Source organism: Argiope bruennichi, chromosome 6 (assembly GCF_947563725.1).
Source record: "Argiope bruennichi chromosome 6, qqArgBrue1.1, whole genome shotgun sequence".
NCBI classification, from domain to species: Eukaryota; Metazoa; Arthropoda; class Arachnida; order Araneae; family Araneidae; genus Argiope; species Argiope bruennichi.
The window spans coordinates 61,415,045-61,432,932 of NC_079156.1; the positions used below are offsets into that span (position 1 = coordinate 61,415,045).

Consider the following 17,888-nt stretch of genomic DNA (forward strand, 5'->3'; position numbering starts at 1 on the left):
TCATCTTAGATAAATTTTTATATACTTCTTAAGATTTTTTTAAATGTATTTTTGTATAACAATTAGCTTTTCTTCTCTAACATCTAGGTTCATAAATATTTAAATTCGTCATTTAACAGCAATATTATTTATAAGAATATATTCTTCTCAGCATCTTTATTTTCACTTTCTAGCAACTTTAGTGGAGTAAATAATAATCTTATCAAAATTGAACCTCTTTACTTTTTAAAAATAACATTACTTTTAGTAAAATGTCCTTCAAAAATTCATCCATCTTCATTTAAAAATAATTTGTGAATGGATTTTTCATTTCCTACCCTGACATTTGGATTAATGTACATTTTTAAAACTACGATGAATTATCCAGTATATATATAGTGATATAATAGACTCAAAGTTTATTTGTGATTTTATAACAATAATAATAAAAATCTTAAAGAAACAAAAAAGACACAAGTTTTTCATTCAGAAGTTTTTTAATGAAATGACATGATCACATAACAGGCACAGAGCCACACCAATGTACGATCTTAGAGATCAGCATAATTAAATGATTCTTAAATTAAAAAGTTTGATTGTACTACACAACTGTTAATAAACAGTATTCATCATTTTGGCTAAAGACCTTAGAAAAGCACAACATAAGGATTCACGAACAGAATAAATCAAAAACCAGAAATTAGACAAACTCAGGTAGATTCAAACAGTTAAAATAAATTAACACTATCTCTACTTATCAAAATCTCATTCATTTAGACAGAACATATACTTTGATTATGCAATAAATATATCGCTGAAGTGAATTTAAATAAATAAATAATTAAATTATTATGATTCTTCAATGCTTGGGAACTGTTGATATTATTTTCATTATAAATTAAAACACTTTTTTTCTGGTTTGTCACCTTTCTGGTTCTTGATTTTGTTTTGCTCCTAAATCAATGGATATGCCTACCACTTATTATAACAATAATACTATGGAGCAAAAATTTTTTTAACACCACTGCACAGATGCCATTCGTTTGGAAAAAGGAAACATTAAATTACTGAAATATGTGCTATGCGAAAATATTTACAATAAAGAACCACAATTATTCACTACCCAAAACTTTCTAAAATATGGCCCCTTTCCTAGCCCTTTGAATCTCCAGACCAGAATTAAAGAATAAACCCTTTGTACATCCTCCTATTTTACTTTTTTTTTTTTTCCTTAAAAAAAAAACATTTGATACTTGTCTCTTTAAAAAAAAAACTTCTCAAATAATATTTAACTTAATGCTTTTCTAATAAAACACTATCAATCAGTCCATCATAATATACCATCAATCTTTTTTTATAATTTACAAACATAATTTTTTGAAGACACGCAATGGTCGTTCTTTTGTACAAAATGAATACAATCATGCTTTTTTTGATACAAACAATATTTACAAATGAGAGTTCAACAAATATTGTTCTTGTCTTTTTCCCATCTCTCTCACATCTAAACACACAGCCTGCATGTGATCTCTAAATCTGGAATGGCACATTTTTTTTTTAACATGGCAACTGCACCAAATGATGCTGCTTACAGTCTCCAGTTAAGACACGACAGGTGCATGATCACAAGGTGGGGGGGGGAGAGGTGGCTTCTGTAGACTTTGTGAGGATGCAATGTCCACAAATTCCAACCTCAATGAAGATCTGATATATGTCCAAATTGCAGAGAAAATGATCACGATTCAATCTTCAACATGGGTGGAGGAGAGAACAGTTTTTTGGATAAGTTCAAAGGTTGGGATTCACCGGAAGGTTTGTAAGAGGCTTCGGTCTGCCCAGGCCTCATATCGGCTTGGCACACCGTTTGGATGGTGGATGAACAAAGTCCGTTTCCATTCATGACTAGAGGAGATGTGGTGGCTGGAGGAGATGATCGTGGATTGTACAGCAGCCTAGGAGAACCTGCTCTCGATGTGTTTGCCACTGGCGAGGAACAGTAATTTGAAGTGCTATTTTGATGAGAGCCAGGGGAGTTCTGTGGCATGTGCGAAGAATGTTCGTACTGGGCGTGTACTTGTACGGGGCTGGCGGATGTCACAGTGGCTGCTGAAGAGGACTGCTGTGTGAATTGCCAGGATACTGATGTTGCAGGAGAATAAATAGATGTCTGCTGAACATTGCCACCTTGTGGCATGTAGTAACCATTTGGACAGACAAGTAAATTTTTGTGCGTTTGCCCATTGGATGATGCAAAAGTTGAAGCAGGCGAAGAACCAGAAGGATTAGGAACACTGCTGAAAGGGTAATGATTATTCTGCATGCTGGGACAAGAATAAGACTGTGTATCAGCATGGTGTGATTGTGACAGAGTTTGTTGATGGGTTTGCTGGTGTTGTGGTTGAGAGGGTTGTTGCTGGCCTGGAAGGGTTTCCTTCTGCATGATAATATTATGAATTAAATCAGTCCTTTTCAATTGTTGTTCACTCAGGTACCTCGGTGCCTGTTCTAATGTTCTGACAAGTGTACTGTGAGTACTAGCCAAAGACACCTGGCTAGGACTGGCAGGACTCTCAGCCTCTCGGCGAGCAGCCCGGAATTTCTTATGATGGCGATAAGCCTCATCCATAAGCATATGTGGATTGATGATGGGTGGTGCCTGCAGAGCACGTTTTAAAACGGGCATGTCTTCAATGGTATCATGCTTTTCTGATGCATTATCATGATCCATGTCTTTCACTTTCTCATCAACTGATGACCTGGGGCTAGAGCAAACGGAAATTGTTGGAGTTGTGCTAGGTCCATGCTCTTTCCCACTTTCGATGCCAGAATCTGTTGGAGAGTCAACTCTACGCAGCTTTGGATAAACATGCCCTTTAATTGGGCTGTCAATAAAATAACCTTCATCGCCAGAACTGCTTCCATGTTCGGATCCTGGATTTTCGAGAGGCCTTTTTGGCATACTATGATGATAGTCAACCACTGTTTGGTTTGCTTCGGACTGCCATGTTTCTTCATTTGCATAACTTCGCGAACTGGAAAAGCTGGATGTTCTGATGGGGCTTTTCACATCATCGACACAAAGTCCACTGCCGATGGATCTGGGAGAGCCAACTAAATCGTGTTCATCTTTGGAATCAGTTGTACTCCACTCACTACCTGTGGTGCTACCCCCATGTTGACTATGCTGACCAGGAGACGTACTTCTCAGGTCTTCTTCTGGAGCAAGGCACGGTGGATGGGCAGCGACCAGAGAATAAGTGCTCCAGATATCGTGAGGGATTGCAGTGTAAGCAGTTTGATTGTTCATTGAAGTATCAGTAATGCCGTCTATTGCACCAGCAGCTCTCCTATTGCAAGGCTCCATTTTGTAAGCTAAAAGTTTCTCAGAATGAAGAGTGTTCAAAGTACGAAGATCAGGAATTTTCTTCATCAAATCTCCAAAAATATTTGGATTTTCTGGATGATTTGCAGACACGGCTTTCTCCAAAATATTCTTCATTTTCTGTTGAACTTTGCAAACTAAATCAGTGTTCCTCAATCCAGGTCGATCTAAAAGAATAATGAAAAAAAATTATAAGTAACAGAACAAAATAATAAAATTAAAAATCATTCACTAATATTGATTTAATTTTTTAAAAATTAAAATCTAGTTCGAAACTTACCAGATGCAATAACCACAACAGCACAGAAAAGTCCAACTTCACTATCAGACAGGTGAAGCGTGTTCAATCTTTCAGCGAAGTCAAACATGGAGTCCAACAGAAATCTCGCATTGCTAGCTGAATGCAGAGATTCCCTGCGCAACACTTGGCCATTGAGGCAGATCAGTGAATTGGCGTGAGAGTCAAACATGCAGGCTAATCTCACTAACAAAACTTCAAACACACCAGCCTGAAAAAATAAAACAAAAAATTAGATACATAATCTTAACAAAAAAAGAAAAACGCTCAAAATACTCTTTCCAACCATATTTCAATGATAGTACTTATATTTAGTAGATATTTACCTTTAACAGAGTCACTTGATCATCCTGGGATAAGAATCCAAATCCAGGAATGCGTTTGGCGAATTCAACAACTCCTTTGATTGCAGGTGCAAATCGTTCGGAAAAGTCTTCCATGTAATGTGATGCACCATTTTCCATAATATGTGGGGCTGGATTTAATGGACAAGCCTAAAGAAGAAGGAAAAAATTTTTTTTAATTATACTGAACAGGAAATTTTATGGTATTTCTAATATTTCAAGTATATATTAACTTTGAAGTATACATAGTTAAATTAAAACGTCGCCAATTGGCTAACAATTTTATTTATCAAAAGTAACTAAAGGTTCTTTACTTTTATTTTTTTTAATCAAATTATTCTTTCCTTTCTTGAGGAAGAAGACTGTCGCAGTCTAAAGAAAAAAAAAAAAAGTATCCGAAGAAGCGCAGTCGCTGCCGAGTATTATTGGGTAACCTTCGGAGCAAGCGAGGTCGCCAGAGGCGCAGCTAACGATCTGAGGTACGGAATTGTGCGCGCCGACCTTGGCCTTGAATAGCAACCGGCGATTGGAGGAGGCTCGTGTCAGACCTTTATCATGCCAGTCGTTATGGTGAAATGGCTCAGTGGTGTGACGTCACTCCACTGTCGCGCATTTGCTCGCTTCCTTGCTCAAAAACACGAACCTCATCATCTTTCCTTTTCCGATATTGATTCTGATAAGCCCCCATAAAAAAATAATAATAATACCCGAACATTTGCTCAACTCGGTTTTCCGACCCCCCGTCTAGACTGGATGGTATTTTTATCCGTCTCCCCACTGAACGAATAAGATTGCGAAAAAGGTGAAGTGAGACATCCAAAATGGGACTTGGCGGTAATCGAAACCAAGTCGAAAGCAAAAAACAGCCGCCATCCATTATTGGAAGAATCGATTTTCTAATAAAAAAAAAAGGAAAACAAATTCAATGTCAAAAGAAATAGAAAATTAGGAGGCCCTATCGATGGATAAGATACACTATCCGCATCCAAGGGCGATTGGCGAGGATTCTCTGAATTTTTCATTGCCACGCTATTATTTTTTATCGCCAGGCATAATGCAATAAACCAGGAAGTAAGAAGAGTGGAAACGCTCAAAATCGCGCGTATTCATTTCGCTCACGTCAAATCAAGGCCTCGCCATCTGAGCTGACCTTGCAGAGCTCCAGATTGATAGAAAGGAGAGAAGACGACAAAGTGGTATAGAAGAATAAAAGTAATATGAAAAATAAAAAGGAAATTCAACATGGCGGATCCCATACGCTATTGCCTTGAGCAATTATTAGCCGCGAGATGTTTACAGAGAGAAAACGTTAGCTGCGGCCTTGGTTTCTGAAAGCATCAATCCCGGCATTTTTTATTCTTTCATGTTCGCTTTTCAAGTGGATGGAAAAAATGAGGTCAAGAGCTGCTTTACAGTCATACGCTTGTTCAGTTTTATATCTTAATTAATCTATAAAAGCGTCCATTCAAAAACACATTTCCGGGATTTTCGAAGTACAATTAATTAATTTACAGATCGATTAAAATTTAGAGTCCTCGTATATTTTTATCATCTGATAAATGGTTTGTAATACTTACTAATTGCGGTGGGCACTGTGTGTAGACCGGCTGGTTCCTGGCCTTCTCCACAAGGCCGATGACTTTGTCTTTTGTGTAATCACAGGTTTCTTCGTGAGCGCGAACAATAGTGGTCAAGAGACGAAGTTCGTCCTCAAGTTCAGCACCCAAAGCCTTTTCCTGGGAGCTGGCATTTACCTTTTGCATGGCGGCTAAGATTTTAGCCTTCTCCCGCTTCGGGACGCGACCAAATCGGACAGCTGAAAAGACAAAGGAAACCAAATTGTTAAAACTATATGACTCGATTACAAACAATAAAATTATTCAATTTAAAAGCATGATCCTCAAGAATTAAGGAAATTGAGAAGAAAAAAAAATCGATTAAATTAAAAGTTAAAAAAATCAAATAATTGCATTCAATTTTTTAAAATAAATATGGCAGCTGTTTCAAAATTATGAATTTTAATAATGATATATATTATATTGTATATAGGAATTCGAGGATAATATATGAACAAATCAACCTCAACTTAAAGCTAGTCAATATAAACAACAGTGATAATGAGAAAAAATAAATAAATTTCCCCACGTTAAAATATTTCAAAAACGTAATAGAGCCTTGTATAACAGACTGCACTAAATTATCATTTCTCCGCTATATGCACGCGGTACCGATGTTTAAGCCCACCCTTGACATTACAAGGCCGTCCAAGCGACAGTTTTTCCTCCCCTAATTTGGTTACCGTGTGACGTCATCTCGCTACGCAGAATGAGACAAATCAACACAAAGCGGATAAACAATTGAGTTGTAAAAAAATACGACAACCTTCAGCTGGATTTTATTACTAATTTCCCTCCCCCGTACGCGTCCGTGAAAGAGAAAAATTTATATACATGTTAAGATTTTTTCCCCCCTCCTACAGTTATTCAAGGAGAAATATACTTTAAAAGATGAATACGCTGAAATAGAGATGAAATGAATTTCGTTTTCTTCAGTTCCTTGTTGTATTATTTAGCAGACAATTTTTAATAACTAAGATACTGGCAATTTCTAAAGTAAATAATCTGTAACAGTGAAATTCTATGAAGGTGTCGGTGCTTTTAAGCCAGGAAAAAATTATTATACAATTTAGGACCAGACCATTCGATTGCTAATAACTACAATAACGTGATTGGCAACATACACCTGGTGCTAATCTAAAAATGAAAAAGTACCAACATTCGTTAAGAAGAGGCGAGGATAGAGCCAAATATAGCTGGCAACCATCGCCATAGAGCACGAAGTTACAAGCGCAACCTTGAATACTAAGGAGGGATGACGTCTCCGAGATTTCGAAAAATCGAAAAACATTACTTCAGCATTCAACCTTGAAAATATGAAGCTCCGATAGATACCAACACGACGACACTTCCTCCTCCCGCAATGCTGGCAAAAATCCAACAAAAAATGCGATGACTTTCAATTTCCATTTCCCCCCACTAAAAAAAAAAGCAAATGGTTCCCTTTATTCTTAATTTAGGGTTTATTAAAGATTGGGTATTTTACACTGATCATCCAGTATTCTTGGTACAACTGTCAGTCGCGTGGGTTATAAAACCACAACTACGCAGACGAATTGGATTGCCTCCCCGTGGGGCAATGACGCTACTGCGCACAGTTTAATTCAGGGTCATGCGAGATTTTTTTTTTTTTTTAATTTGGTGACAATTACTATTTAATTATTATAATACTGGCAACATTGAGTTATTCTTACAAAAACATCAAATAGAAGTTCAAAACTTTAAAATTTTTATTTTTATTTACTCGTGACATTTCACAAATAATTTTATATTTGTTTTGGTTTGTCATACGTAGTTCATACTATTATATTTCCAATAATCAAAATTTCTATATTTCGATTTTCATAAATATAAAGGTAAAAATTATCATGCAAAGTAATGGTAAATTCCACTCTCTAATAATATAAATTAATATTTTACAATTTAAGTTATATCAGAAAAAAAATCACGATTAAATTATAAAATCGTTCTGACTTTTTATAAGTAAATTTTTTTATACAAAACTAATATGTATAAATTTTCTAGCATCCCGAATTTTTCAAATTTGAAACTTCCAACAAAATACATAAAATGCGACTTATAAAAATTTTACGAATTCATATCATAAGATATTCATATCATAAATCAAAGATAAATCAATATTTTTCTTGATATTACAAACAATTAATAGTATTAATTCCTTCCATGAGTCATTAAATGCAAATAATAATTTTCGATTTAGAAATTTCTTTTCCTTTAAAAGATTTATGGAAACTTACGAGTATCCTGCGACTTCCTAGAGGTCTTTTTCCTCCTCCCAGCCGGTACTTGCACAGGTGGGAACTCGTTCCCACTGACCACATTATGCTGTGGTGCTAATACCTGACTACTGGATGAAGTCACTGACTGACTATAAATCGGTCTTTGTGCCGGCATGGGAACCATATAGGGTGCTGTCCATGGTTTATCGGCTGTCAACAACCGGCTTAAAATACTTGTCATTTTCTTTCCACAAAACTTCTTGTCAACCACTGAACGTTAATACTTTTAGTTTATAAATCTCATCAGAAGGCAGACAACACACAGATGAGAGCACAAGTAGAGAAACAACGCGCGAGTTAAGTTGGAAAAGTTACGTACTAAAGTAACAAGTGATTCTCAGGTAGAGATTTCCCCAGCTTCCGCGTAGAGATGGTAAGAGCATAGTTATGGCAATCGCCAATGGGCCGAGCACGAATGACTCGGGTTATCGCAACACACGGCGCCAATCTCGCCAAGGTTATTTGGACATCTCGCGGTTGACGCAAGCTCGCCGAATAACGGTTAACAAGAAAAAACACTACCGACGCGTAAATGCGCACGTTGCGTAATGTCGAAGAATTGCGGATTTTTAAAACAATTTTGTGCCACGGATTTTTTTTTTTAATAATGAGAGAAAAATATTAATATTTAGAATACAGTTTCTTCCCGCTTACTTGGTTTGCTATAATATTAAATTTGCGCTGGTTTTCATATATATTTTAAATATATAATTTAAGTGAATAAAAAATCAGCCCTAGATTACGAATGCGTTATAAAACGAAAGGATAATTTCCGAAAAGCAGCAAATTTGTACTAATTTAATATATTTTGAAAAACATTGAAAGAACTATTTAAAATTATTTGAAAATAAACATTAAAAAAGCCATTTTAACATACCCATAGTGTGTGCTAGGATATTATTTAAGATCACAACATTATATGCTGCAAGCTATTTATTCCTATTAATTAAAATAAAATCATTAATTTTCACACTAAAAAAATTACATTAAACCCGAAGCTCCAATTGGCCGATTGAAGATTATAGAATATTTTCAATGATTAAAATGAGATTTTAAATAAAATGGAGGCAAAAGTTCCAATACAGAATTCCGACTTGGCGAAAAGACAGTTGCGCCAAAGAGAGGATAAGGAAGAAGAAAAGAAACAGAGAGAAATGACTTCGACATATTACACACACTCACAGCCAGCGCCCCCTAGAAAAAGACGGAGTAGCCTTGAACTTGTTTCCTCCCTCGTATTAGCGACCTACTTTTACAGCAGCCCGACCTTCAAGCCAGCTTTAACTCTGGCGACAAAATCGCTTTTTGCAGGGGTCGATAACAGTCGTTTTTCTCGCCAAACACACGCCACTAACTAAATATTGAACAGAAGACTTATCGTGAGTGTGTAATAATAAAAAGTATTCAATTTACGAGCAACCTCGCGTCAATGCTTATCTTACATAAAATCTGCACGTTTTATTCATAAAATATGTATTATCAATATATTTTCAAAATGGTTATATTACTAGCGATAGAATAAGCAAAATGATGTAGAAACGATATGAAAAATAATTTTTTTAATGTCTGAAGACAACTAAAATTTTCTACTCAATGTATGCTATAATTTATATTTAAAAAAAATTACAAACGCGCCAGAATATTTAGGTACCAGACAAAACCTAATGGAAATCAAAATAAATCTATAAATGAATGACCACTTGACCTTTACACAAATTATTTCTTTCCCACGGAAACCGAAGCGCCTTTTATAAATATACAAGGCCGCTGCGAGGAACAATTCCCAATAACTCACGATCCTTTCATGTTTTTTTTCTGCTGAAAGCCTATGGCATTTAAGTTCGCCTATTAATATTTCCTTTTAATGCAAGCCAACTAAAATTAGACGCAACTGTCAGGGGAGGGAAAAAAAACCGAGATATAATTGGATGCATATATCGCTATCAAAACCAACGCCCGAATCTCTCAGATAACTTCACTCTCGTCAGAGAAGTGAATGAAGAGGTTATACTACACTCGTTTGTCGCCAACAGCAGAGGCGTTTGGCGAACAATTTGGATCGATATTTTTACACGTGAATGCAGACTCGCATCTTTATTTTTTACTGGAAAACCTTCAAAGACGTTAGAGAGGAACTTTCACAAGAAGTAAACAGCTAGCTGGCAAACGATTGACCTTGTCCTCTAAATGATATTTTTTCTCTCCGCGTGTGCTCCTTTTTTTATTGTTATTTTTATTTTCTCTCTATCGCGACTTTATTTCTTTCGCTACGATCAATGACGGAGGCCTCCTGACCTTTACAGGTGTACCAGAAATTGTTATTTCTGTATTAAAAGATTGTTTTGCTCAGGTAGAGTGCAAGGGTGTTACGGAAGGGCGATATTTTGAGATTATGTAAAGTTTTCTTCTTTTAAAGTTGCAATATAAAACTGGAAATAGCGCCACTTCAAAAATGTCTTTTTCTCTTCCTTTTATATGCTCTAATATTCTACATTTATTATTATTATATTTCAAATTATATTCGAGTATCTAGATATCTGACGCACTTGCATAATTAATTACTTGAATATCATGAGAACTAACATATCTGAAGGACTAATATTTACTAAATTAAATAACAAAACATAATTATAGCTTTTTTTTTTCTCACAAAAATGAGTTTAGTAAAAATAAAACGCATTTTATTTTTATTAAATATCAATTATACATTGTTTTATCTTACATGACCATTTCTTTATTTAAAAAAAATATGAGAATAATAAATTATTTGCACATATTAATAAATATCCAATATTGACGAGATATTTATTTCAATTAAAATTTAATTTCGAGGTCTGTCTATATTTAAAGCCTAACTTTCCATTCTTCAATAAAGATATCCATCAACAGAAACAGATGCAGAAATTACCAAGTGTAATATATATAAATAAATAAACAGATTTATTTTTCAAAATTTCCACCCCAGTTTTACATCTGTCGAACCCATTGTTAAAACAGATGAGACAAAAATTCCAAAGTTCATCCTACCCATTTCGGAGAAAGAGAACGGGTATGCTAGTTAAGCAATTTTTATGTGCAATGTGCTTTTGAAAGTTATCGTCTGCCGTCTGGTGTCGTCACCAGTCGCGTTGCATTAACATTCGACACACGCGGCATTTTATCAGCTCAAAACCATCCCGTCAACAGAGTAATTCCAGTGACTGTTTACAGTACCATCAAAGAATGTCGCGGAAAGTCCCATTTTTCGCCAAGGCAAAAAAGCAATGGGGATTTTCAACGCCAAATTACGTTATCTCATTGAAACGACGAAAATAAGTCTGATTGTTGACATTGAATAGTGATTTTTCAAGGTCTCAAAACAAACTTACACATAAAAGCAGTAAACAGGCATTTGGAGAGCGACATCTATCACCACGTGTGGCTTCGTCGTGAATTGCATTTTGGAAGAGTAACAAAAGTGTTTTATTTATTTTCATTGTTTTAATTTCCGATAAAACGCTTTAATAGAGAAGTTATGATAAAAGAAGACTACAACATTTACACAGGAACATTGCTTTAAAAAAAAATTCAGAAGCATTAAAGTCTTATTTATAAAAAAAAATTTCTGAAATTCTAATTAATAAATATAAACAAAATTCAAAATTACAGAATGCTTTTTTTAATTGCTCAAATACGACACAATAATATTATTTATAAGCCATTTAAAAAAAAATGTTAAGTAAACGCCCACAACTCTTGAAAATCATTTTAATGTGAACTGACGCAACTCGCCCAGCGAGCGATATAATCCAGTTTGTGGAACGTCGAAAACAATCTCTGACGAAAGAGTATTAGGAAAAGTGCATACAATGAGAGCGCAAGTTGGCTTGACCTTGAACTGCGGCATATAAACAGAGGTCCAAATTGGGAAACATCCCCGACGCCTATACTCTGTCTCACAAAAGATCGTTACGTGACTAGAATTAGGTAGCAATCGACGTAGTGCTGCCATCTATCGGGAACGGGATCAGTTTTTTCTTTTTTCACCTTCCTTTTTTCAGGATAAAAAGATGCCGTTTGTTGAAAACATACTAGCTATTAACTTAAATTAAAAACATTTTAAACATCAAAATTAAAATTTAACTACTCTTATAAAAGAATGTATGATTAACAACGAATATAAATTCTATAGTTTAAAAAGATTACTGTAATAATAGATTTCATCTGAATTCTTGAGGATCATGAGCGTGTAAAAAAAATTAATCATGATATATAAAAGTCAGACTTACCGTCCCTAGACATGCCAACAGCAATACACTTTTTAAGACGGCAATACTGGCAGCGGTTTCTGTTAATCCGCAAAATGGAACATTGCTGATTTTTTGTGCAAGGCCTGTATTGTATCTTCTGTTGTATGCTACGTCGAAAGAATCCCTATAAGGAGAGAAACAGAAACAATCAGATAAAATAAAAACGGGCGGCCTATAACTCCAGAATAAAATTGATAGTCGAATTCAAGAATTTCTAGAAGTAAATCAGATGCCATTTTCTTTTATGTTCACGTATTTCCCACAATCTAATCTATTGATTATGCAGTCGTATAGGGATGGAAAATCGCAACACTTTAACAATTTTATAGATACGCAACACACCCACCCTTGGGGAAAAATACAAAAAAAATCGTATTTTTTTTGAAAAAATGATCATTAAACATTTTTTTATAAATTTCATTAAAATAAGAAATATGTTAAAAATTAATTTAAAAAAATATGATTGAATGTTTTCGATAATTTATGATATTCAATCGAAGTCTAATTATAATATCTAGACAATAACATAATAGAACTAAAGATAAAATTTTATATTCTAATAATAAAAAATTGATTACATCATTATAAATAAAGTAATTAAAAAATATCTAAAAAGTATTCTTAAGCACAAAACTTACTTTTCTCACACTTTTTTTCCCAGTTTGGGGGGGATTAGGTTTGAGATTCTTGAGACACATTTAATGTAAGAGAAGAAGAACGTAAAAGTCACTTTTTTTTTACACAACTCGGTCACTTAATATATGTCCATAAAAGTATCACAATTCAACTGTTCCCAGGATGGAATTTGTAAAAATTTAACTAAATGACGTTAAAAAAAATTGAGCTTCAGCAAGTTAATTACGGAATGACTAGTTAAAAATTCCACTTGTAGTTTACATTTCTTGCAGAGTAGTATTCCAAAATGGTGTCCAGTCTCCACAAAAGGCAAATTGAATCCTTTGAAAAACGCTCTGTTAAACCATCACACTGAATGCGGAAATAAGGCTCCGAGCAACGCAATACGAGGCGGTCTCGATTTCTTTCGTGTATTAAAACAAGAAAAACGCAGCGACGATGAAAGCGTGCACGTTTCACCAACAGCCAGAACACAACTGAAGCTCGAACGCGCTTCCTACTTGCCAGTTTTCTTTTTTAATTTTATTATTTTGTTCGAGCAGTCCCCAATAAACTCCAAACAATTTAGGTCAGGCCAAACGGCTCGTCTAAAAACAAGGAGCGAGGGGAGGAGAGAGGGAGGGAGGGAAAAAAAATCTATCATATAAGTTACGCAAATCTCCCTTAGCACTAACATCCATTCTGACCTGATTCCGAAGAGTTCGTTGACCGGGCAAAACGTGGCACACTTTTGCCGAAAGTGAAAGTGGGAGAGGGGGGATTAAAACAGATACTGTGTATGATGAAGTCATTCTGACGAAAGAGGGGGGGGGATCAATCACGTGATCCATATTCAAGTTCAGTACAAACGATCCAACGAGCAAGCAGGCCGGATTGGAATGGGGGGGGGGGCAGAGTACTGTACAATTAAAAAAAAACTAAAGTAGAATAAAAATGAAATAAGTGCAAGCGCTTCAGGCCGTTGACCTCATTGGCCTGGAAGTTGGGTTACATTCGGTCATTCAACCCGAATGTCACTCAGTGACGTCACGCCGCGAGGAGATATCCCATTGGACAGCGGTTTCACCTGGGTTGGAACTGCTGATTGCGCTAAGTTGAGGTTACTAGGTGGAACACATGCATTCAGTTTTTCTTTTGTGTAGTTTCTTTCGCTGTTGTTACTGAATAGGCCACAACGGAGCTACCGTTCTATCTTTTGTGGGAGATCAATTCCCTCCCCCATCCCTGAATGCAGGCACCAAGCCGTAAAGCGGGGGTGGTGGATATTTAATTAAATCAAATGATCCCTAAGAAAACTATTATAAAAATAGAACTTTTTGAATTTAAAAAATACGCGTTATAATTTTTTTGTACCAATTTACAAAATTTTAATAAATCTACATTATATGGCCATCGATGAACTTATTAACATTAGTTAAACAATTTATACATCATTCATATCATTGATCGTTTTAATGATTTTTTTAAGAACATAAATGGAACATTTTGGTTTTATCATATTTTTATCATATAAAGTTATTTTTTCATGGTAGTAATAATTTATTTTGACCTAATTATTAGAACCTAAAATACCACATAAAGGGGGGGGAGGGCATGAATAATTTTTATTTTATATTTGGTTTACTTATTACAATATTTTTAATTTCATACTAAATTTACACATTACAGTAATTTTTCTTCAGAAAAGTGAATAATGGACAAAACATGTTAATCTGATTCTAATTTAATACAATGATGTTAAACAAAAAAATTAAAAGAAGTTATTAAAAAATGTAATGCATTAAGTAAAATAAACCGATATAGTTAATGTAACTATAAATATTTTAAAACTATGCGCTCATTCAAGCAACACAAATAAATAATTTAAAATATTAAACAATATATTTAAAATTTCGCCATGTTCTAACATTTACGATAACTTTAAACTTAAAATAATAAATTATTGCAATGAATATTTTACAAATGATCTTCTAATTAATAGACAATCAAAAGTATTACAGTAGCTTAAAATTAATTATCAAATAATAATAATTCTAACCTTGCAACGATCCACAGTCATCGGGGTACAAGAACACTTAAAACTGCACACAAAACAATAAATAATTATAATTAAGAAAGGCTTTTCAATCACCGCCTACGAAACGATGCCGCCATCAACTCCAAAAAATGTTTGAAACGAACTGCAAACCGAATTCCAAACTCGGAAGCACTAACTTTAACGCGTTGCCACCACTAGAACAAAAACCTACATATGATAGAATACAGGAAGCAGACAAACTCAGAGCGGTTGTTGAACCCGAGCATCATGGGTAACCCTGAACTTGAACAACAACCAATCACTTTCTTGACTACTTCCAGGGCAATGACCAATGAATGGCTCCCGTGCCGATCACGTGTGTGGAGTGTTTGGGGAAGTTTATATAGAACATTAATTTTTGTTTATATTGATAAATAAACAATTTATCTATAAGTCTTGCATACAGGCTAATTCTTTCAGGGGGAAAATGTTCCATTTATTGCCTTATAACAGAATAAAATTTTCGCACCGTTTTTTTTTAATTTATATTAAAAATTGCATTGTGTTAAAAAAAAAATTATGTTTTAGTTTATAATGAAGAAAACATTTCCTGCTTAACAAAAATATTCTAATTTATGAAGTTAAAAAAAAAGTTTCTTTTTATTTCGGAATTTAAAATTTGCCAAATGAAGTTTCAAAAGATTAATATGAACAATGTAAAAAAATAATAGTTGCCTTAAATTATTCCAGTTTCATACAATACGAATTTTTCAAATTGTTTTTTTTCCCCCTTTAAATTTTTTTCCTTTTCCAAATTCTTGTATATTTTTTAATAATTAATTTTTATTGTGTATCAGTTATGAAAAAAACTTTAATTTCTTTAACAGTAAATGTATATATAAATTTTATTTTGTTTTTATTTTGTCAGAAAGCAAAAATATTAAGAAAATAATAAATACATAAGAAAAAATTTATGGTTTTCTTTCGCATACAATACCGTGCTTAAAATCAAACATGTTTTAAAATTCAATGAAAATTATTATAAAGGAAAAGAAATTTTATTATGAAATTAAACAATTAAAAAAAGAATTCGGGCAAGCAGCAGGAGAGGGTTATTTTATTCTACCCATCCATACGCTGCGGATCGGTCAATGACCCCGTGAACGAGAGCCGGCTTCACTGAAACACATTTCGATCGGTCGTTCACCTCACGTTACTCGTTTTCAAGGCCACAGGAACGAATTCGCAGGTAATCCCTCGTGTGAGTAAACGAAGGCAACCAACAAATAAACATGCGGGTTTTTTTTAGTAGAAAATGAAATTTAATGGTTTGTTTAATTACGGAGTGTATCTTGAAATCAGTTTTCAGGATTTTAAAAACAAGCCTATTTTTTCGTGAAGTTTCCATTATGTATAGAGCAATTTTGCTAGAAATAACTTAAAACTTTTTCGCCCTGTAACAATTTATTTTCACTACATAAAAAAAAAAAAAAAAAAAATTGTGGTTCGAATCTTACCTTGCAGCCTTCACAAGAATGTACACCATAATGGAATCCACTGGCTTTATCACCACAAACTCGGCAAAGAACTGTGGTTCCATCAAATTCTGAAAAAGAAAGGAAAATAAAATTTAGAAATTTAAATACTGGCCATGAGGAAAAACTTTTTCTCTCTCGCTCTTATTTTTCTTCTCTTTCTAAACATAATTTCCTTAATTTAAGAGAAATTTCTCATTATGATTTTATTGCATAACTTGGGATTTATTCCAGAAGAAACTCAAATCATAACGGGGAGGAGCGACTTTTAGGGCGAATTTTTTCAGTAATTTGAAAATTATTACAATTTTAACTGCGTTTCTTTTCTTTTCTTTCTTTTTTTTTTCTTTTCTTTCTTTCTTTCTTCTTCTTCCCCTTAAAATCTTTTTTTAATTCTTTTTTTATTCGAAAAATAAAAAATAAATCAGGATTTATTAAAAACTAAATAGGAATGAGAAACAAAACATATGTTTATTGATATGTTTTATTTGTTTGTATCGGATTAAATTTAACTACTCATCATCTATTTGTATCTTTATTCTTGATTAACTTAATTATTACTTTAAGAAAAGTTTTTTTGTATTATTTACTCTTATTTATATTTTTTATTTACCTCATTTTTTTCATAGATAAAACTTTTTTTTTTTGTTTCAACTAACAAAAACTTATTGAAAAGTCAATACAAATCAATAGATACTCATTTATGATTCTTCCAAAAGTGCCTTATTTTTTTTAACCCGTTAATAAATTGAGACAAACTTGGGAGGATCTAGCAATTACCAAAATTAAATTTTTCGCCTCGATTTAATTTTATCTCTTTTACTGATAACATATATATTTCAGAAAAGAACTATGTACAAAGAAACGTAAGGCACCCATCTCTGAGGTTCATTGACCCCAGTGGAAAGTTCGACAAAATCGGAAGCGCATGAGATAACAATGCGAGTGGGAGAAGTGGGGGAGGGAAAAAAAATCTAGAACACGAGATCGTTTGCCAGCTTTCAACGTCGTCAGACTGTTTCATTTGCGTTTCTGAGACTTCAAGTGGGACACTTAATCGTATTAGTCCACTTAAACTGATAAGAGAGTAGTGGTGGTGTGGGGGAAAGGGTGGTGTGGTTACGGAAGCAAAGTGTAATTATTTTAAACTTCGAGTAACTGTTGCTTAACGTAATAAACACAATAAAAATGAATGCTAAGAATGTAAAAAGCTGAAATAATTGTTTTATTAGTGCATGAGTAGTAATGAAACAAAAATATCTAATTAATCAAATTATGGTGATTAATGTAAGAATTTTTCATATTACATACAGCATGGATATTAAAGTATGATACATTTAAAAACCGCACTTTGTTATTATTTCGAAATTAAAGAAATTCATTTTAAAAATGCTTTCTTCGTAAAAAAAATTACAATTTTCTTATATTTCAATTATAATAAAAATATATAGCAGCCTTATTTACAATAGTATTTGCAATAATATGTATAATT

The 17,888-nt window shown here is 33.8% G+C and overlaps 1 protein-coding gene across 7 annotated transcripts in view; it reads right to left on the reverse strand.

Annotated features, from left to right (window-relative positions):
• Positions 1–457: 457 nt before the first annotated feature.
• Positions 458–17,888, reverse strand: part of LOC129971104 (nuclear hormone receptor E75-like) — a 137,994-nt gene continuing 120,563 nt past the window's right edge. For 3 of the 7 annotated variants that reach the window (XM_056084582.1, XM_056084584.1, XM_056084583.1), the window contains exons 2-7: positions 16,379–16,467; positions 12,188–12,332; positions 5,581–5,819; positions 3,986–4,153; positions 3,642–3,870; positions 458–3,528 (exon numbers count right to left, since the gene is read on the reverse strand). In XM_056084582.1, the coding sequence (XP_055940557.1) occupies positions 1,715–3,528; positions 3,642–3,870; positions 3,986–4,153; positions 5,581–5,819; positions 12,188–12,332; positions 16,379–16,467 (2,684 nt within the window). In that variant the 3' untranslated portion in view covers positions 458–1,714. Of the gene's footprint in view, positions 3,529–3,641; positions 3,871–3,985; positions 4,154–5,580; positions 5,820–7,877; positions 8,386–12,187; positions 12,333–12,846; positions 13,048–14,882; positions 14,919–16,378; positions 16,468–17,888 lie in introns of those variants that run through there. The other 4 variants (XM_056084589.1, XM_056084588.1, XM_056084587.1 and 1 more) reach the window with 4 other exon arrangements.